The sequence below is a fragment of the Myotis myotis genome, unplaced genomic scaffold, assembly GCF_014108235.1.
Source record: "Myotis myotis isolate mMyoMyo1 unplaced genomic scaffold, mMyoMyo1.p scaffold_m19_p_3, whole genome shotgun sequence".
In the NCBI taxonomy this organism is placed as follows: domain Eukaryota; kingdom Metazoa; phylum Chordata; class Mammalia; order Chiroptera; family Vespertilionidae; genus Myotis; species Myotis myotis.
The window spans coordinates 84,032,610-84,055,988 of NW_023416335.1; the positions used below are offsets into that span (position 1 = coordinate 84,032,610).

The 23,379-nt window shown below is 37.7% G+C and overlaps 1 protein-coding gene across 3 annotated transcripts in view; it reads right to left on the reverse strand.

The window, feature by feature from the left end:
• Nucleotides 1–255: 255 nt before the first annotated feature.
• NUFIP1 (nuclear FMR1 interacting protein 1) overlaps nt 256–23,379 on the reverse strand; it is a 47,012-nt gene continuing 23,888 nt past the window's right edge. The window contains exons 7-11 of one of the 3 annotated variants that reach the window (XM_036297612.1): nt 21,294–21,487; nt 13,810–13,926; nt 13,580–13,644; nt 2,702–2,928; nt 256–550 (exon numbers count right to left, since the gene is read on the reverse strand). In XM_036297612.1, coding sequence (XP_036153505.1) covers nt 544–550; nt 2,702–2,928; nt 13,580–13,644; nt 13,810–13,926; nt 21,294–21,487 — 610 coding nt within the window. In that variant the 3' untranslated portion in view covers nt 256–543. Of the gene's footprint in view, nt 551–2,701; nt 2,929–13,506; nt 13,645–13,809; nt 13,927–21,293; nt 21,488–23,379 lie in introns of those variants that run through there. The other 2 variants (XM_036297611.1, XR_004965817.1) reach the window with 2 other exon arrangements.

A 23,379-nucleotide genomic window follows, 5' to 3' on the forward strand; every position in this document is an offset into this window, starting at 1 on the left:
TCAATAAAAAATATATTTAAAAAAAACCAAAAAACAAAAAAAAACCAAAATAACTGTATCTCTCTCTCTAACCTACAGCTTTGCTCAGTTGAATTAGCATTTTTAAAGCTTTATTCTTTACTACTACACCAATATCCTCAATTCTTAACTGGTCCAAGAGCAGATTTCCATTCATGACAGCAATACATACAATATATACAAATAAAGATAATTCTGCCAGCAATTATGTTCAATAACAATACAGAAGACACAGTATTAAAAATCAGTTGTGTATTTATTTACACAGATTCAAAGAAAAGAATCAAAAATCCAACACAGTATCATATGAAGCTTACAATTCAATGACTAATTCAGTTTAAAAAGTTTTCCTCCACTAACTTGAACATGGCACTATTTTAAATGCTTCAATTATGAGTGCTGAAACCTCAGACACCTACACATCTTCAGTTTTCATAGAATTACTATTAAGTCCAAAAAAGTCTTTTTTGATGATGTACCGAACACACTGCAAAATCACATTTCTTTCATGTCGAATGTCTGGAGCTAAAAGCTAAAAAACAATAAATACAGAGATTAGCTAGTAAGTAAAATATATCCAAGAAATATAATCTGAAGTATTATGTGTGCCTTCCCCATATGAAAACAGAGAACAATAAAGATGTACATTATACTTACTAATTATTTGCTAAAAAAAAATGAAAGAACATTTCCTCTTAATTTATACCAAAACTATCTAGCTTTTTAAACAGCATAAATGTTAACATTTGGGCCCTGGCCGGTTTTGCTGAGTGGATAGAGCATTGGCCTTCAGACTGAAAGGTCCCAGGTTCAATTCCGGTCAAGGGCATGTACCTTAGTTGCGGGCACATACCCAGTGGGGAGTGTGACGGAGGCAGCTGATCGATGTTTCTCTCTCATCGATGTTTCTAGCTCTCTATCCCTCTCCCTTCCTCTCTGTAAAAAATCAATAAAATATATTTAAAAAATAAATAAATAAATAAAAATAAATGTTAACATTTGGGTTCTTCCCTAGGAGTATCTGACAAAGGACAAAAAAATAGGTTTAAAAGCCTGCAATTCTTTAATATAAAAATCATATTAAACAGGATCCTACTAAACTCAAATCTATAAACAGTATACAAATTGGTAAATAGATATAGTAAAGATAGTAATAATACTAATCTAATAGTTAAAAATCCCAATATTCCTGGACTTTTATAACTTCCCATTTTTGTGCTTATTGTAATTAAAAGAAAGCTAAAAATCCCTGGTATTTAGAATAAGTACATAACCAAGGAGTCATATGTAATTTGTCAAAAAGATAAAAGTGACCTCAACATATTTTCTGATGTCCTTAATGTAGTTTGAAAACCTCACATAAGGAACTTTCAGTGGAAAAATGATTTAATTTGCTCCTATTAGGCAAACATTTTAAAATACAATTTACTTTACATAGCACTGAAATTTACAAAACAGAGTGCTCATTTCAGATCCATTTAATCAGAAGCAACTGTGTCTACAGTAACCCTCATGGAGTGCAGCCACAGAACACTTTAGCTACAGCACAAGCACTTATCTGACAAGGCAAAACCAAACAGAATTTTCACAGAATATCAACAGTTTTATAACTCCATTAAAAAATTTAGGAATATTTCTATTTCTATCACTCTTATACATGAAAGCCTTGGATCTTTGAATAGTTTCATGTCCATTACTTAGAATCAAAAGATGTATTGCTTCCTCTTTATAATTTGAGAAAGATAATAAATTTTTTAGCAGACCACACTGAGAATAAAGCCAATAACGCACAAATGTTTCCTTTTCTCACCCTGGCTGAGTGGCTCAGTTGGTTGGAGCATCATTTCGTACAGCATAAGATTGCAAGTTCAATTCCCACTTAGGGCACAAGCCTAGGCTGTGGGTTGGATTCCAGATCACGGTGTCTATAGGAGGCAACCAAGAGATGTTTCTTTCTCACATCAATGTTTGTTTGTTTCTTTCTTTCTCCCTCTCTTTCTTTCTTTCACTCAAATCAATGGAAAAATATCCTTGGGTGAAGATTAAAACAGAACAAAACAAAAAAACCTTTTCTCCTTTCAGTCTGCCAGTGTATTTAGCTGTGCTTTCAGTGAAAACTATGTGTCAGTATACTTCAATACACATTTTGTAACCAATCAGTTAAACCTAGATTCTTTTATTTTAAGCAGTTTTGAAAATTGTAGGATTAAGCAAATAAAAAAGGGGGGGGGGAATGGGGCAGGGGAAAAGGAAGAGCCCTAGCTGGTTTGGCTCAGTAGATAGAGCGTCAGCCTGCAGACTGGAGGGTCGTGGGTTCGATTCTGGTCAGGGGTACATACCTCGGTTACAGGCTCAATCCTCAACCCGGGTGGGTGCGTGTAGGAGGCAACCAAATGACATCTCTCTCTCACATATCTATGTTTCTCTCTCTCTGTCTCTCCCCCTCCCTTCCACTCTCTCTAAAAATAAATGGGAAAATATCCTCGAGTGAGGATTAACCCAAAACGAGAGAGGGAGGGAGGGAGAGAGAGAGAGAGAAAGAGAGAAATAACTCATGGACATGAGCCACAGTGTAGTGAATGTGGGGGGTCTAGGGGTGGGTGGAGATGGAAGACCCATAGCAGGGATAAATGGTGATGGGGGGAAATAAAGATAAAGAGGGGGAAAAAGAAAAATCATTTACCATTTCCAGGAGATATGGATGATGTGTTCTTGGTTCAAATAAAGCATGATAATTGTGGCAATCTTTCTTCCTCTTAGGGTTTGTCTTTTTGCAACTTTTCTTTTGGCTTCTGGCTTCTGAGGAATTTCTAACAGTTGGTTTAACATCTTGATTTGGTCCCTTAGAAGTATCACTATGAAGAACCTGGTCTTCCGCCAGAACATCTGCTTCGGTCTTAATGGGAGTTTCTAAATGCGATAAAAACCACACAGATTAAAAACAAAAACACAGGGTATCCTTCTAAAAGGTAACAACAACAACAACAAAAACCATAATAACTTCTCCCAGCCATAATACTGCCTAATTATTAATTAGAACTAGGCATTTACTATGTATTATAATACTTTTTAAAAATTGGGAATTATAACTGCCAAGACTTGAGGAGATTACCATAAAGAATTAAAGAAAGTGATCCCTATGAAAGAAATAATACAAGATTGAAACTTGGATCTACACAAATGAAGAATGAAGAGTGCCAGAAACAGTCAATATGTGTGAATAAATACAAAATACATTGTTTTCTTGTTTGAAAATTCTTTTAAATACAATGATAATATAAAGCAAAAATAATAACAATGTATGTGGGGTTTATAACATCTGTAGAGATAAAATCTATGATAACAATAACTCAAAAGAAGGGAAGAGAAAAATGTAAATATTCTATATAATAAAAGGCTAATATGCAAATTGTCCCCTCGACCGGAGTTCGACCAGCAGGCAAGGCCGGCCGGCCAACTGCCCACGGCCCCTCCCACCAGCCAGCCCAATAGACAAGGACCAGCTGGACCCCACCCGTGCACAAGTTCATGCACCAGGCCTCTAGTATTGCTACAAATTTCTTAAATTGTATGTGAAATGCTATAACATCATCTGAAAGTAAACTGTGATAAGTTAAAGTTGCATATTATAAACTCTAGACCAACTCTTATTAAAGAAAACAAAGGAATATATCTAATAAACCAACATTTGCACTGGCCTAAAAATATAGAATTAATCCAAAGGCAGGAAAAGAAAATAAAACAGGTGAGACAGCCCTAGCTGGTTTGGCTCAGTGGATAGAGCATGGGCCTGTGGACTGAAGGATCCTGGGTTTGATTCTGATCAAGGTCACATGCCTTGGTTGCAGGCTCAATCCCCAGCCCTGATGGGGGCATGTGTGGGAGGCAACCAATCAATGTTTCTCTCTCTGTCCCTCCCCTCCCCTCCTCTTCCACTCTCTCTAAAAAAATCAATGGAGGAATATCCTCGGGTGAGGATTAACAACAGCAACAACAAAACAAACAAAACTCTCTATCTCTCTCCCTTCCTCTCTGTAAAAAAATCAATAAAAATAAAAAAAATAGAGGAATGTTCCATTAAAAAAAAAATAAATAAAATAAAATAAAATAAAAGTAAAAGCATAGAAGATAACAAGTATATACCAATCATAAGAAAACTATATCAATATCAAAGGAGAATTCAGAACAGGGACAGACTGTCACCTGGGATAAAGAGGGACAGTTCATAATGATAAAGAAATAAATGTATCAAGAACATGGAACAAAACAAAAAAAAGAACATGGAACAGTAACAGCTAATAACAGAGTGTCAATATACATGCAGGGAAATGTCACAAAACTAGCACTTACTATGTGATTTTGGGTCAAGTTACTTAACTCTTCCTAAATTTCCTCATAAACAATGGCATGTACTTCATAAGGATATGGAAATAATTAAATGAGTAAAGCACATAAAATAGGGCCTGATACAGAGTAACTACTATAAAATAATTTGTCATGATGATAGTTTTTTTTTTAAAATATATTTTATTGATTTTTTACAGAGAGGAAGGGAGAGAGATAGAGAGTTAGAAACATCGATGAGAGAGAAGCATCGATCAGCTGCCTCCTGCACATCTCCCACTGGGGATGTGCCCACAACCCAGGCACATGCCCTTAACCGGAATCGAACCTGGGATCCTTCAGTCCGCAGGCCGACGCTCAATCCACCGAGCCAAACCGGTTTCGGCTGATGATAGTAGTTTTGATGTGCCTCAAAGTGATGAAGGGGGAAAAAGACAAATATAACCATAAAAGAATGGAGCTAAGAATTCAAAGTGGTTCATAGAGTTCAAAATTATGGGAATAATAAAGGCAAAAGAAAAATGAGGGCATTGCTTTCTATTATTCCTTGCCCTTTCAAGTACTGCTCTCCCAATCCAGGAGTACAGAAGTCAAATGAATCAGAGCTATATTGTCAATTTGCTGTTAAAGAATGAGAAATTAGAACCATTTATATTTTTCTCAAGATCCACATTTCCCAGCTTAGTGTCATTTTTTTAAAACATTTAATCACCTTTATTTGTTTGTTTGTTTTTGTTAATCCTCACCCAAGGCTATTTTTTCCACTGATTTTTAGAGGAATGGAAGAGAAAGGGAAAGACAGAGAGACACATCTATGTGAGAGAAGCACATTGATTGACTGCCTCCTGCATGAGCCCTGACCAGGTCCCAGGTCGGGGAGGAGCCTGCAACCAAGGTACATGCCCATGCCCGGAATCGAACCCAGGACCCTTTGTTCCGCAGGCTGATGCTCTTTCCACTGAGCAAAACTGGCAAGGGACATATTTTAATACTAGTGGCCGGTACACGGATTCGTGAGCATTGAAAGGACATTAATTAGAAGAAATATTTTAATATTTTAACATGATATAAGAACAACAAAAACATGATATAAAAACAATGACTAATAAATTGATTAAATTTATTCTAATATTTCCCTGTAAACCACATTAGGAGTAAAAACACTTTCAGAGTGCTTGACTAATTTCCCTTGTGATGAAGTATTTACAACTTTAACATCACATGCTCTTCGAACTCGAGAGAAAGCAACATATAACTGACCATGTCCGAAAACGGGTTCAGGTAGGAATATTCCTACTCTGTCTAGAGTTTGTCCTTGTGATTTATTAATAGTCATCGCAAATGCTGGCATCACGGGAAACTGTCTTTGAATTAATTTAAATGGGAGGCCAGTGTCAGATGGAAAAAAATCAATTCTTGGAATCAGAACAACCTCTCCTTCCACAGATCCTGTTAATACTTCAGCTTCAATTATGTTAGGTCACAATCTTTTGATAATAAATCTAGGACCATTACAAAGACCCTATTTACTATTAGGATTTCTCAGTAGCATGATGATTGCACCTACTTTCAATTTTAGTTTATGACATAGCATTCCAGACGGAGTACTATTAAGAAATTCAATGGGAAAATCGAATTCACGACTGAAACCACTAAATTCATGATCAGCAATGACAGATCAAAACACCTGTGCGATTGGCACCGAGAGCTTTATATGTATCACGCGTGCGTGAGTCAACGCTTATTTTCAAATTGCCAGTGCGTGTCAGATGTACCAGTAGGACAAACGGTCGGTCACTTAGCTTTTTATATATATCTATAATCATAAAAATGTAATATGCTAATTAGACCAGACAGCCAAACAACCTTCTGGACAAAGTCGCCGTGGCGGGAGCCAAGGCAGAGGCAGTTAGGGGCAATGAGGCAGGCAGCCGAGCAGTTAGGGGTGATCAGGCAGGCAGGCGAGCAGTTAGAGGCGATCAGGCAGGAAGACAGAGGCAGTTAGGGGTGATCAGGCAGTCAGGAGAGCATTTAGGGGCATCAGGCAGGCAGGCAGAGTAGTTAGGGACCATCAGGCAGGCAGGTGAGCAGTTAGGGGCAATCAGGCAGGCAGGCAAATGGTTAGGAGCGATGAGGCAGACAGGCAGAGTGGTTAGGGGCAATCAGCCAGGCAGGCAGGTGAGCGGTTAGGAGCGAGCAGTCCCGGATTGTGAGAGGGATGTCCAGCTGCCAGTTTATGCCCGACCCTGCAGGGATTCCTGCGGGATTGGGCCTGAACTGGCAGCTGGACATCCCCCAAGGTGTCCCAGATTTCGAGATGTGCAGGCCGGGCTGAGGGACCACCCTCCCCACCCCCGCATGAATTTCGTGCACCGAGCCTCTAGTAGAAGATAATATTTATCAATTCAAATAAATTTAAAATATAGCCATTGAGTTTTTTCAAACCTAAATCACTCTTTTTGGTTTACAGCCTTTTGAATGAGTTGTCAATTTAAAGATCCCCAGTCATAGCCAACACAATTTGAAGAAACAATAATTTTGGGGAGTTGTAAAACTGCACTTAATTTCTAATATGGCAAAATAAAACAAATAACTAAAAGAGGAAAACAACAACAACAAAAACCCACTCAGAACAGATATCAAACTAACCCATTTGAAGATACTACTCATTACCTGACCTGCGGGGCTCAGTGGTTGAGCGTCAATCTATGAATCAGGAGGTCACATGCCTGGGTTGTGGGCTTAATCCCTAGGGGGGGCGGGCAGGATGCAGTCAAAAAATGACTCTCTCTCAACACTGATGTTTCTATCTCTCTCTCCCTCTCCCTTCCTCTCTGAAACCAATAAAAAAATATACTGGAAAAAAAAAGTAGAAAATACTATTCATTGACATTTTCTTTCCTATGTGCAGGGTGAAGCACAGCCTCACCTTTTACTTCTATCTTCCTTGATGGAGTCTTTCCTTGTTTAAAACTCTTTCCAGGAAAACATTACTTATGTTTAAGATCTACTATACATTTTTATGTCAATCCCTAAATTGAAACAGATCTTAGCTATAAAGATACATAGACAATAATGTGGTGAAGGCCTGGGGTAGGACAAAAGTCAGATGGAGGAAGCCAATGGGGGAAAAATAGGGGGGGGGGGAGGGGGCATCTGTAATACTCTCAACAATAAAGATGAAAAAAACCCACTATGTATCATTGTTAAGTGCTTAGGGAGTGCCTATGGTATGCTGGGTGGGTCACAGAGTGACTTCATAAGCATTCCTCTATGCTCCTCATTTTGATACAGACAGCATATCATTCTGTACAGCTCTTTAATTTTTTATGAGGGTATGCACCTTTAAAAAAAAAGATACAATTGTTAATATCTGTGAAAATCAGACAGCTCTCTTCAGCTAGAATCCACTTAAATAAGCAGCCTTCTAAATGCTATTTCATGGCTCAGAGAAGGCCCACTTTATTTCCTTTATTTATTCCAAAGTCCCTATGTCTCAGTACCCTATTCTATAGCCAGAATTAATACTGAAAGTTAGAAATTTGCTAGTGACCTGATGGCTTAATAAAGCTGAATTCAAACTACATAAAATAATTCTTATAGCTTAGAAATGTTTAGCAAGGGCGTTTCCGTAAGGCAGGGCATTTTGGACAGTTAGTCAAAATGAATTTATACAAAATCAAACACATCTATTAATAAATAGCATCCTTTGTTACCTATAAGAATAGGCAAAACTACAAGTAAGATCTTTAACAAACTTACAGCATAAACAGAGATAATTTGTGATAACAAAAGCATAAAAAGGGATGGGGAAAAGGTCAGAATTTTCAGGGGATGGAGATCAGATGCATTCAAAAGAAAAAGGACTACTGTATATATGGACATTTCTTTTTCATAAACCTAATGGTAAACACACACACACAAAACAAACTGAGACACATAACTTAAAAAAACAGGAAATAGAGGAAAGAAGTATGGAATACCGTCAAACAAAAACAACAAACAGAAATACAAAGAAAAAGAACCAATGGAGGCATAGGAAACAAAGGATAAAAGGGTTACATATCAATAATTGCCCTAAAAGTAAAATTGACTGAACTCACTAATAAAAAGGCACAGAGTAGCAGATTAGGTAAAAAAACAAAACAAAATCCAACTATATGTTGCCTTCAGGAGACACATCTAATCTGTGAAGATAGAGACAGACTGTCTCCAAGCAAACAGCATCCACAGAAAAGCAGGCATAGCCATACTTATGTCTAGTAAAATATATCTCAAAATAACCAAGGTAGTAAGAGACAAAGATGGACATTTTATAATGATAAAAAGAACACTACCATCAAGAAGACTAATGCAGCTAATCAGGGAGTACCAAAATATATAGAACAACACTAACAGAACTAAAGGGAGAAACTGACAAAAACACTATCATAGTTGGAGATCGAAATACTCCATTGCCAGCTGTAGACAGATCAACCAAACAGAAAATCAATAAAGAAATATCAGCCTTGCCGAGCAGGCATAGCTCAGTGGTTGAGCGTTGACCTATGAACCAGGAGGTCATGGTTTGACTCCTGGACAGGGGGTTGTGGGCTCGATCCCCAGTGTGGGGCATGCAGGAGGCAGCTAATCAATGATTCTCTCTCATCATTGATGTTTCTATTTCTCTCTCCCCTTCCTCTCTGAAATCAATAAAATATATTAAAAAGAAAATAAAAGAAAAATTGGCCTTAAATGTCACATTAGATCAAATGGACATAATTGACCGCTCGCTATGATGTGCACTGACCACGGGGGGTGGGGGGGCGCGGCAGACAGTCGACTGGTCGACCAGTCGCTATGACATGCACTGACCACCAGGGGGCAGATGCTCCAACTGGTAGGTTAGCTTGCTGCAGGGATCCAGCCGAATCAGGACTGAGGGAGATGGACTGGACACGCCCTGGAGCCTTCCCACGACCCCTCCCCAGCTGGCCAACCTCCCGCGTCCCTCCCCAGCCCCAATGGTGTACCAGTGGGGTCCCTCAGCCTGGCCTGCGCCCTCCTGCAATCCGAGACTCCTTGGGGGATGTCGGAGAGCCAGTTTTGGCCCAATCCCACATGCCAGACCGAGGGATCCCACTGCACAAATTCTAGTGAAGAAATTAAAGGTGAGATTAAAAGATATACAGAGACAAATGGGAATGACAATGCGAAACTTCTGGGATGCAGTGAAAGTAGTATTAAGGGGGAAGTTTATATCATTACAGGCCTATCTCAAGAAACAAGAGAAATCCTAAGTAAACAACTTAAACATTACATCTTAACTAGAAAAAGAAGAACAAAAGCAACTCAAAGTTAGAAGGAAATAATAAAAATTAGAGCAGAATTAAATGAAATAGAGAACAATTAATGCAACAAAGAGCAGGCTCTTTGAAAAGATTAATAAAATTGACAACCCTGTGGCTAAAATCACTAAGGAAAAGAGGAAAGACTCATATAAACAAAATCAGAATTGAAAGAGAAGTTACCATAGACATCACAGATATATAAAGGATCATACTAGAATACTATGAAAGACTATATGTCACTAAATTCAATGACCTAGAAAAAAAAGGTAAGTTCCTAGAAATATATAACCTTCCTAGACTGAATCATGAAGAATTAGAAAATCTAAATAGACTGATCAACAATGACGAAATTGAAACAACCATCAAAAACCTCCCCAAAAATAAAAGGACCAGATGGCCTCACCAGTGAATTCTACCAAACATTCAAAGAAGATTTAATACCTATCCTTCTCAAACTCTTCCAAAAAAAACTGAATTACAGACAACACTTCCTAACAGCTTTTATGAGGCCAACATAACCCTGATACCAAAATCTGGCAAGAATAACATGAACCAAGAAAACTAAAGACCTGTATCATTGATGAATACAGATGTAAAAATCCTAAACAAACATTAGCAAATCAAATACAATACATAAAAAAATGACACATCACAACCAACTGGGGTTCATTCCAGGAGCATAAGGATGGTTCAACATATGCAAATCAATCAATGTAATATACCACATTAACATAACAACGAATAAAAATCAGATGACCTTATCAATAGATGCAGAAAAAGCATTTGATAAGACACAACACCCATTTATGATTAAAACATTCAATAAAATAGGAATAGAAGGAAAGTAACTCAATATAATAAAGGCCATATATGACAAATCCTCAGCAAATCTTGGTTAAAAGCATTTTAAAATAAATAGGCTGTTAATTTTCACAAGTAACATACGGACTGGATAGTTTATCCATTAAATCCAAAGTCTGTTAAACCAAGGCCCGCAAAATCAAGGGTTTACCGTATTTGCAAAGAACAGCTCCGACAAGAGGTTAATATCCAAAGTATATAAAGAACTCATACAAGTCAACACCAAACAAACAATACAATTAAAAAATAGGCAGCCTCGCCGAAACCGGTTTGGCTCGGTGGATAGAGTGTCGGCCTGCGGACTGAAGGGTCCCGGGTTTGATTCCAGTCAAGGGCATGTACCTTGGTTGCGGGCATATCCCCAGTAGGAGATGTGCAGGAGGCAGCTGATCGATGTTTCTCTCTCATCGATGTTTCTAACTATCTCTCTCCCTTCCTCTCTGTAAAAAATCAATAAAATATATTAAAAAAAAAAATTGGCAGCCTACTTAAAACAGACACTTCTCCCAAGAAGACATACCAATAGCCAACAGATATATGAAAAGATGTTCATATGAAAAGATGTTCTTCTCCATTACTAGGGAAATGCAAATCAAAACTACAATGAGATACCACTTCACACCTGTTAGAATGGCTATTATCACCAAGACAGTTCATAACAAGTGTTGGAGAGGTTATGGAGAAAGGGAACACTCATTCACTGCTGGTGGGAATATAAACTGGTAGAACCACTATGACTGTTCCTCAAAAAATTAAGAATAGAGTTACCATATGACCCAGCAATTCCTCTTCTGGGTATCTACCCGAAAAACTCGAAAAAATTTATTCACAAAGATATATGCACCCCTATGTTCATTCAGCATTGTTCATGGTGGCCAAGACATGGAGACAAAAGTGTCCTTCGATAAAGGACTGGATAAAGATGATGTGGTTCATATACACTATGGAATATTACTCAGTCATAAGAAAAGATGAAATACTGCCATTTGCGACAACATGGATGGACCTTGAGAATGTTATCCTAAGCAAAATAAGCCCATCAGAAAAAGCTAAGAACTATATGATTTCAAAACTGAAGCTCATAGGCACAGATAACAGTATGGTAGTTATCAAAATGTTCACTTGAACCTATGCGATCTTATTAACCAATGTCACCCCAATAATAAAAAAAAAAGGTTATGACTTACTGTGCAAGAAGACAACAAATGCCACACAGAGAGAGGCTCTGCTGGAAGGCAATATAGCCGGCTTCTTTACATGTTTAAGTCCCTAAACTTAAGCTTTGCATCTGCTCAGCCTCACACTAGCTTTGGAAGCTTATCCGTTCTAAGCTTAAGGTTCTATGAAATGAAGGGGTGGGACTCAAAGATCCCTTCGTTTCTTTTCTTCCTTCTAGTTAAAAAAAGGTGGTAGCCTCAAAATGAAGACATGAGTATAAAAGCATTAAATGTTTTATCTTAAGAGAGAGAGAAGAAAGCATTCACACAGCTTGCTTTTACTGGATTCTGTAATCTGGTAATAGCTTTCTTTGCTATCACCTGTCATAAATACAACTGATAAGCAGAAAATGTAATATGTGTTTAAAGAATAACTCCATCTTCATATCAGTGCACTGGAAACAAGAGTAAAGAGATAAATACTACTTTGATTTTTTTTAAAAAAGGGGCAACTATCTGATAAAGCCAAAGTAGTTTGTATTTCAAAAACTTCAAGTAGCTTTTAACCAGCTACCATAGTAAGCCAGAACCCATTTTAAAAAGAAAAAAAAAATTCCTATTAAAGATAGATCTAAACATTATCTTTCATATTAAAACCCCATTCTTATTTCTTTAACATCTTCCAACTACACAAACACTGATTATCTCTAGCCTTGTCAACATTAAAGTGCTGCCATTCTCATCCACTTACATTCAAATCTTCCCTTCATTCTGTATATTCACTGTTAGACTCTATATTCTGATCTCCAGTACATTTCCTATTGTGATTACTCATCGTGGCCTGCGATACATACACATGAATTCTCTCATGGTTGGTAAAGCCTAAATAAAATTACCATGAAGAGTCAGATTTCCACAACAGCAGGACACAGGCTTATTCATGAAGCATATGCTGAATTACTGATAGGAACATTGGGTTAAGAACTACAAACGACACTGCAACAGATCAACGGCCTACTCACAGCTCTTTTTTTAAAAATATATGTATGTTTTTGTTGATTCTAGAGAGAGGAAGGGAGAGAGAGAGAGAGACAGAAACATTGATGAGAGAATCACTGATCGGCTGCCACTTGAACACCCCCCACTGGGGACTGAGCCCACAACCTGGGCACATGCCATGACCCGGAATCAAACGAGCAACCTCTTGGTGCATGGGATGATATTCAATCAACTGAGCCACACTAGCCAAGGCAACTCACAGCTCTTTTAAGAGATGCTAGAGATTAAACTGGCTCATCATCATCTCTAAGGGTAAAACATAATTGACTTCTCAGAAAGACTCTTGAAAGGATTCATTTCCTCCAACCTTTAAAACTAATGCAACCACAAATACAGGGTTGCTTTGTTAAAAAGTGAGGTAATTTGCCGAAACCGGTTTGACTCAGTGGATAGACTGTCGGCCTGCGGACTGAAGGGTCCTGGGTTCGATGCCGGTCAAGGGCATGTACCAGGGTTGCGGGCACATCCCCAGTGGGAGATGTGCAGGAGGCGGCTGATCAATGTTTCTCTCTCATCGATGTTTCTAACTCTCTATCTCTCTCCTTTCCTCTCTGTAAAAAATCAATGAAATATATTTTAAAAAAAAGTGAGGTAATTTATGTAAATCTGCTCTATGAAGAACAATACCCTATATATACTTATGAAAGTCTATCATCATCTCTGTCATAAAGGACCTCTTTTTACCCACCAAAGGTGCAGGGAGAGTAGAGACAAGAAATTAACTTTCTTTGTTATACCTTTTAGAATTTTCTTCAATACCATGAGTCGATATTCTCTCTTCTTCCCATTCTCTCACTGCATTATGTTTACCTTTTTCTCCCAGAACAGCAATACATTTCCCCATTTGTTTCCTTTGTCCCATGTTAACTTTACTTCTGAATCAAATGAAATAGGAATTTAAATATCAAATAGGAACATGCATGACACATATTTCCTCGTATACATACACATGAATGGACACTACTGATGCATAGTATATATCAAAGGCAAAAGCAACAAAATAAAACAAACCCATTGCAACAACTGAGGCCATAACTTACCTTCTGGCTCACTCTCTGACCCTGACAGACTGCCATAGTTGTTCATTAATGAGCACAGGGCTGGTGTCACTTCCTTGGGTATGACAGTACTTTGTGGTTTCTCCTCTTTATCAGACTCTGAAACAGAAAAAGAACCAAGAGTAAAACAGTATACCAGAAATATCTACCATAATAAAAAGAAAGCTGACAGCCCCCACTCCCTCATATGTTAGGAAAAGAATTTTTTCCTAAATCTTCCTGAAGAACAAAACTCAAAGGACCTGAAAAATTTCTCATTGGTTTAACTCTTCATGATCAGAGAAGTAATTTGCCCCAAAGAGAAGACACAGGGGCAAATGGAAGCTATACACAACTGTTATTTCACAGATTATGGAATTTGGGCCTTCTTTAAATTAATTTAATTACAGTCTTTGCTATTAATTTATTGTATTTACTTTATGTATGCTATTAATTAATTTCATTAAGATAGTAGAAAGACCAGAAATGTATTAAATTCCCTTGATTAGGATCAGACTTTGAATATTAGATTTAGGAATAAAATATAATAATATCTACCTGTGTTATTTTTAAGACTGGTTTTAAGGAAATAGTAGTTATGCCATTCTATAGATAAAAGCTTAATCAAAGAATTTTGCTGAAATTAATCTGTCCAAAGTTTTTATTATTTGGAATGTGAACTTCTAAGAACTTAACTAAACAAGCCACGCATGAGAACTGAAGTACTCAAAAGCCTGCCAAAGGTAAAGTGTTTGATCAGAGCCCAACAAGCCTAGCTGTAGCCCCAGGACACTACCTATTACATTTGTTTTTGGCAGCTCTAAAAATATATTAAATGTATTCAAAACAACCAATGAAAATAAAGCCTGACCGAAGAATGAAGACAATAAGTAACTTGTCTATGTAATGAACTAACTCAGCCCACAACCAATGTGAGATGTTTCAAGACAGCATTTAATGTTCACTAAATCTAGGGGAAAGCAAAACAGGCCAATAGAATATGGGAGTATACTCTTCTGTGAATGTGGAACTACTACCTTCTAGTGGTTAAATCTAGTGAAGTTAAATCCTTTCTCCTCCACCCATCCACACTGCCCAGCACCAGACTGTCCAAAAACTGCTTGTCAATTTTTAAAATAATTTTTTTTATTGATTTCAGAGAGGATGGGAGAAACATTGATTCGCTGCCTCCTGCACATCCCCTACTGGGGATTGAGCCCGCAACCCCCCTGACCGGGAATTGAACGGTGACCTGGTTCATAGGTGAACGCTCAACCACTGAGCTGCACCGGCCAGGCATTTTTATGCTAACTTATCACCTTTTCTCCTGGATTTATAAAGGGAAAGGGAAATATGTATTGTTTTTATCTATCTCTCTAAATATAATTAATATAGATATATATTTTCAATGGATTAAGAACAATCTACAACAATATTAGTATAGTGATTGTTCATCCCATTATTTGAATGATGCCAGGCCAAACTGTATTATTTCCTTCTAAGACCCAAAGAGATACCAAAAAGGGCAATACCTATTCTTTAAAAGCATAAGCACATTTCATCCTTATGAGGTATCACTTTCAGTATTAATTATAGGTGGTGAAACCAAATTCAAAGAATCTGCTAATTTTCCCTTAGGCAACACAATTACTAGTATACAACAGCTGGGTCAAATTTAAGTCCTGGCCATTTGACTCCAAATTCCAATTCTTTAACTAGAGGGTTAGAATATCGCCTATAGATATAAAACTGGAAATTACGTATTCGCAATGATATATGCACCCCTATGTTCACTGCAGCATTATTCACAGTGGCCAAGACATGGAAACAACTGAAGTGTCTTGCGATAAAGGAGTGGATAAAGAAGATGTGGTTCATATACACAGTGGAATACTACTCAGCCATAAGAAAGGATGGAATAGCACCATTTACAACATGGATGGACCTTGAGAACATTATGCTAAGTGAAATAAGTCAGTCAGAAAAAGCTAAGAATCTTAAGATTTCACTCATGTGGGATATAAAACAAACTTGTGAACACAAACAGCAGTGTGTGGTGGTTGCCAATGGGAAAGGGGAGGTGGTAAATGTGGTTTCACCATATGATGACAGGAGAAAATCTGATTTTGGGTGGTGGGCACACAGTGCAATATGTGATCTTGTAACATAGAGACCCATACCTGAAACCTATATAATCATGTTGACCAATGTCATCTCAATAAATTTAATTTTAAAAAATGAAGCCATCCTATTAAAATGTCTCTTTGGTCAATAACAATGTTAATAAATGTCTTCTTTACACTAACAGCTCCATTTCACTGCTCCCTTTTACAGCAAAATTCCAAACAGCTATTTGATAAAATTCACCAAGAAATCATCTGGGCCTGAAATTTCCTACAGCTGTCTGACCCACTCCCGAATTTACTCCAATTTGTCTTTCAGGCCCTCCACACCAGTGAAGCTTTTCCTGCCAAAATTAACCTGCTTCTTCCGTGTTGACAAATCTAGAGGCCATTTCTCGGTTCACATCTTATTTAACTTAGTGACAACATTTGACAGTAATTATGTTTTACTTTTTTTAAAATACATTTTTATTGATTGCAGAGAGGAATGGAGAGGCAGAGACAGAAACATCAATGATGAGAAAGAATCATTGATCTGCTGCCTCCCATATATACAATGACCAGGAATCGAACCCATGACCCTTCAGTGCATGAGACAACGCTCTGACCAACTGAGCCACACTGGCCAGGGGTCATGTTTTACTTTTTAAAAAACATTTTATTCATGTGGCTTCCAGACCCCCTTCTCTTGGCTCTGCTTTCCCAGTCTCCCTACTGAATCCTCCTCATTGACCAACTTCCAAATTTTTCAAGTGCCCCTGGTTCCAATCCTCAGTGAGTTTTTCTTTTTGCCTCCTCCTATGATTCCATTTTATCTCAAATTTTAAAATACTATCTAGATGCCGGTGAATTATACATTTATACCTGCAGCCTTCAATTTTTCCCTAAACTCCAAAATAATCTAACTGCCTGTTCAACATTTGGGGGAGATATTTTGAGGCTATATAAATACTCTATTTTACCTTAAAGTACCATTCACCAGTGGCTCTTGCCTGAAACAATTATTACTGTGGTGTTCTAATGGTGACTTTCTATTTCTCCCTAACCCTTCTACAATTATTATTGAAATTCTTCTATAAAAAACAGTTGTCCCTCCTCCCCATATTTATTTATATCAGTAGACTCATGAATATCTATTTTATTCTTTTGGCTATAATCTATTATTATTTATTTTGTGGCTCAAAATTGTTACAAATTTAGCCATTGGGAGCACTTCCAGTTGGTCCTTATATCCTTCTGACATTCCCACATCCTAATGTTTTTTGAGCACTTTCTTCCTGTCTGGCACTGTATTAGATGCTCTAGGCCAGCGGTGGGCAAACTACGGCCAGAGGGCCGGGACCCGTTTGAAATGAATAAAACTAAAAAAAAAAAAAAAGACCGTACCCTTTTATGTAATGATGTTTACTTTGAATTTATATTAGTTCACACAAACACTCCATCCATGCTTTTGTTCCGGCCCTCCGGTCCAGTTTAAGAACCCATCGTGGCCCTCGAGTCAAAAAGTTTGCCCACCCCTGCTCTAGGCTCACCTTATATTTTCCCTTTCCCAAACTTCAATCATTTCTCCAAAAAACTCTGGTCTAGTCTCTTTAACTGGAGAATGGTAAAACCACAATCTTGGTGTTTGGTGTTTTCATGATTACTAGGAGTGTCACGAAGCTCACTGTACCTGACTGCCTTCCCAAAGGTAATAGTTAGGAATTCACACAAATGAACAACTTCTTCCCTATTTTATTCCCACCACACAAAATAACACTTTGAAAAGGGCTGCTATCCCTTTTGACTTGATCAAAACGTCCTGTACAGTGACTTTTCATCTCAAAAGAGAAAGCTGTTTCCAAAGCCCTCCAGACACACCTACCAGTTCTAAAAGAGGCATTTTGAGAAGCTACCCTGGAAAGACTATGCCAAAGACACTGTACTAGCTGACAGAATAACACTCAACAAACTTCACTCACTTTTTTATTTTTAATCCTCACCCAAGGATATCTTTCCATTGATTTTTAGAGGGAAAGACAGAGAAATATCGATGTGAGAGAAACACATCGATTGGCTGCCTCCTGCACATGCCTCGACCAGGGCCCAGGCCAAGGAGTAGCCTACAACTGAGGTACATGCCCTTGACCGGAAATGAACCCAGGACCCTCTGGTCCGCAGTATAATGCTCTATCCACTGAGCCAAACCAGCGAGGGCTTCACTCACTTTTTAATAAAAACAGCCAAAACATTTCTCTAAACTAAAAACATCACTATAAAAACAGTAGCAATGAAGATGATTAAATTAAACTTTAAAATGATTATAAAATACCAGCTCAAATAATTTCTCTTACTCTTAAAACACTACTGATACTTTTCTTATGGTAAATCTCACTTCTCATGTATACATATCATATTCCCACTAACCAAAAATATAATACAATAATCTAAAACCTATTACTAGACTGAATTTCTTGAAGGCAGAGAGAGACTTCTCTGAATCATAGTGCTAGGCAAGCAAAAAGCAAGATCTCAGTAAATCCCTATTAAAATGAAAACAGGAAAAAAAACTGACTTCTGAATGTCTTGCCCAACTCTCCACACTAGTTGTAAAAGCTTCATATCTGGCTTCTTTCTACAATTTATTTCTTTACTTGTCTCTCTTCCTACCATTTTCTTTTCTTTTTTAAAAAATATATTTTATTGATTTCAGAGAGGAAGGGAGAGGGGGAGATAGAAACATCAGTGATGAAAGAAAATCATCCATCAGCTGCCTTCTGCATGCCCCCCCACCGGGGAACGAGCCCACAACCTGGGCATGTGCCCTGACTGAGAATGGAACCGTGACCTCCTGATTCATAGGTCGATGCTCAACTACTGAGCTACACCAGCAGGGCATCCTCCTACCATTTGCTATTGCCCTTATGGAACAAAACACAGTTATATGCTCTAACCTCAAGAACATTTTCAAATTAAGTCTCGTAAAGAAAATGCTATCTATTGAAAAAAATCATCCTTAAAAAATGGAAACTTGGTTTTATGGTTTCCAACTCAAAAACAGATATTTAACAATGGGCATTCATGACAGCAGGTGTGCTAGGCCTGCTTATTTTGTTACATTAACATCTACCTTTTAAACAACAGAAGCCCATTTAGCTTATGTCAGTGCAAAGAATGCTGTCCTAGTCAGTGTTCTATGATAATAGCTACATCACAATGAATGAATGACAAATTGGGTCCTTTTTGTTTTGTGGCTGCTGAGGCGCTTCGGTCAGCAATGCTCAAGGACACATTACTGACCAGCTCCCTTCTTTCGCGCTCAGTTAAAACTTATTAAAACCACAGGCCAGGAAAACCATAAAACATGTTGTATGTATATTTAAAGAACAGCAACAAAATAAATGTGGTCCAAACAAATGAGACACCAAAACGTTTAAAAGAAAATCTAGTGACAACAGGCCATACTCAAAAGTGATAAACTGGGAGACTCCAAATGATATGCTTCCCCTTGAAACACTGTCAATCCTATGTTTAAAGCATCTGCACAATTAGTGAGAGTTGACAAACTACCAAGTATTACAAAAAGGAGGGCTCAGGTAAAGATTTTCTAAGTATGATATGAGGTTTATAAAGATTAAGAACTGTTGTCTTATCTAAAATGTGAATGCTGATGTCTGGATTAGATTCTGAGCCAAGAAAAAAAAAGGCAAAAAAATACAAGGAATTGGGAGATCTCCATTCTGAAAGTCAGCTTTATGCTGAGAGGTGTTAAGTGCCACATGAGAGCACAAACAGCACCATTATCACAATGCTGTGCTGCACCCTGAATAATTAGCACACAACTGGATTTGACTGGCTCTGGCCCAAGGTGAAGGAAGCTGCCTCCAAACAAGTGTAAGGCTGATATATTGGAGAGAATATTTAGGGCATCTGAAAAAAAATGGCACATGCGGTTTTCTGTAGCTCTACCTGTAATGAAAAGTTGAAAAACCAGTTTGTCTAAACACTGATTTGGAAAATGTAAACGTCCAGAAAAAATCTGAGGTAAAGGATAACATGAGTTTACATGGAATTTCCCCCATAAAATGAGGATGAAAGGTTTTTATTACTGTTGCTCATATCTAAAGTGTCTCTTAAAGACCTAGCTACAGGTTTAAGTAAAAGCAAGAGATATAATCATCTTTTCATTGTTATTTCACCAGATTAGCACATACTGAAATACTTCTTTACATATGAGAAAACAGCCCCAGCTGGGTTGCTCAGCTTGTTGAAATGCTGTCCCATACACCAAAAGGTTGTGGGTGTGATTCCCAGTCAGGGCACATATGTAGGTTTCGGGTTCTGATCCCCAGTGGGGGTGCATAGCAGGCAGCTGATCAATGTTTCTCTCTCACATCGATATTTTTTTCTTTCTCTCTCCTTTTTTCTCTCCCTAAAACCAATGAACATATCCTCAGGTGAGGATTAAGAAATTTTCTTTATAAAATGAGAAAACAGAATTATCCATCTACCAAAGCTAACAAAACAAAAACAACAAAGACCACTCAATATTACAGAGTTCTTAACAGTACATATGTAAAAGGTTTATTATAAGGAAACAAGTTCAATAATCTGTCATGTGAAGCCACTATCTTCCAGGCTGAACAGAGGCTGCTGGCAAACCTACAATGTAACCTTAGCCCACTCACTAATAATACTCCTTTGCAAATGAGAAAACACATGCAATTAGATAAAGCCTCCCAATGCTATTGGAAGGAAAGGTAATAGAAATATTTATATATAAATTTTCATTTTTCAGAAGGGAAAATGGAATCTCACAGGTTGAATGAGATCTGCATGGGATAGCAGCATTTTGGTCCTTTAATTTTTCAATTTATAAGCAAGAGTAAACTTGCCCCATAAGGTCTAGAGGAATTCAATAAACACATAAATATATTCTATGCCCGAGGAAGAGTAGTATTACTCAAATATAATGAATTAATATTATTTACCCAATGATCAGAAGCATAAATAATACTAACTTCTACTGAAATTACTACTTTATGGTGGTAAAAATTCAAATAATTGAGCAAATTTGAATATACACCGTCAACACTCAGGACAATCTTAAGAAAGGTTCCAAGATTGCATCATACTATGGAAATTATCCAACATATATTATCTTTCTTCCACATCTTGTCTGCCTCATACATCTACCCCCAGTTCAGAAAAGATGTCCTGAAATGAGGTTTTTTACAAGGAATTTCTGTAATAAAATAAAAGCAAAAGCATCATTCTACATTTTTACATATCTGCCATTAAACTCTCTACAAACAATGCTGTCAAGATTCAACTTCAGCATCATTGCCTATACTTACAAACACACCTTTTCCCGGATTAACTTACCAGAATCAGTATTTACCAAAACACTCAGAGGGTCTGCATTTGCCTTGGGTGGACCTTCAGGTTTTGAATCAACCAAGGAATTGCTTGATCCGATGGCTGCTCTCTGTCCGGCACAGTCATTTTCCCACTTGTGATGTCTGCCAGAACTTCTGATCTTTGCCATCTGTGAATGTCTGGACATTCCCTTCATCTTACTGGAGGAAAAAAAAGAAAGAAAAAAAAAAAGATACATGCTATTTTTAATATAAAAGACACTGACCTTTCAAAAAATATTTGAAAAAGTCTACTGAATGCAAAAGAAATCTGTCAATCAATCACTTGTAGCCTAGTTCATTAAAGAGACCAGGATAAAATAAATTCAATGGTTTCCAAACACAGAGAACTCTATGGAAGAACTTTAAAAGAGTAACACACCACAATATACCATATTTTATCAATTCCAAGATGCACATTGCTTCCCATATTTTAATACTTCTGAAATTGGGCTATGTTGTATAATCAATAGCAGGTGAATTTAACAGGCAGCTTTCTTTCATTCCTATTGTGCATAAAAAAGTGTTTCTCATACTTATAAAGTGTGTTAAGTTTTGCCCAGCCGGCATGGCTTAGTGGTTGAGCTTTGACCCATGAACCAAGAGGTCATGATTTGATTTCTGGTCAGAGCACATGCCTTTAGTGTGGAGCATGTAGGAGGCCACCAATCAATGATTCTCTCTGATGTTTCTCTCTCTCACTCCCTCTTCCTTCCTCTCTGAAATCAATTTTTAAAAAGTGTGCTAACTTTTATCTACTCATTTTTAAGGAGCCTGAAAGTTTCTGAAGCATTTACAAATATACTGCCTTGTTTAATTTTCATGACAGCTCTTTGAAATTAGTTAGACAGGTACTATTTACTTTACAGGAGGATAAACTTATAGACTGCGCACAATTTCACAGCTACCTCAAATCAGTGCCCTCTCAACCACTACAATTACTCCTCTTAGAAGGAAAACAAATACTATGTCAGCATATTCTAATGTAAACTATGTGTAGAGAAAAAAAGGTCATTTTATTATTTTTTTATTTTTTTATTGATTTTTTAGAGAGAGAGAGAAACATCAATGTGAGAGCAAAGCATCGATTAGCTGCCTCCTGCACACCCCCTATGGGGTATCGGCCTGAAACCTGGGCATGTGCCCTGAGAATCAAACCCATAATCTTTTGGTGCACGGATGAAGCCCAACCAAGCCACACCGGCCATGGCAAAAAAAGGCCATTAAAAAAAAAAAAAAAAAAAAAGGTTTATGTCCTGGCTGATGTGGCTCAATGGATAGAGCATCCACTTGGGCACCAAAGGGTCTCGGGTTCGATTTCCGGTCAAGGGCATGTACCTGGGTTGCAGGTTGACTCCCAGGCAGGGCAAGTGCAGGAGGCAACCAATCTCTCTCTCTCTCTCTCTTCCCCCCGCTTCCCTCCCTCCCAATCAATGAGAAAAATATCCTCGGGTGAGGACTAACAAAAAAACAAACAAGTCTATTCCCAGTAGACTGTAATATAAGGTATCCTTTGGTGGGGCTGAGTTTTCACAAAGATACATATGCTTATCCTAATTTGTCATCAGGCAAAATTCATTTCTCCATTAATAATGGAGACTGCAGTTAGGAGTATAAAAACTAGAAATCTGGGTTAATTTTGCCATCTTCTGGTTGTGTCTTTGACAATATTAATACCCCTGAGTCCGTTTACTCCCTCATCTGTATGTAGAATGGGAACCATAGAGATGTAGAGAGAATTACCATGAAGTGCTTCTAGAACAAATTAACATACTGGGCCCTTAATAAATGGCAGTTATTACTGAAAGGAGTTAAAGCAGAATTAGTAGATAGGGTTAGGAGTAGAAGAAGGAGGAATCGTGGAGTAGCTGAAACAAACAAAAAAATGTTTTGCAGAAAAACAGGGTGTTTTGAAACAAAGATGTTTTTCTTACAAGTGCAAAACAAAATGTTGCAAAAAGGCCAGAAACCAATCGGAGAGCGGCACAGATAGACAAAGAGTGGGCCTTTAGCAGATATAAGGGGAAGAGCAGAATGCTGGGGAGACTATGTTT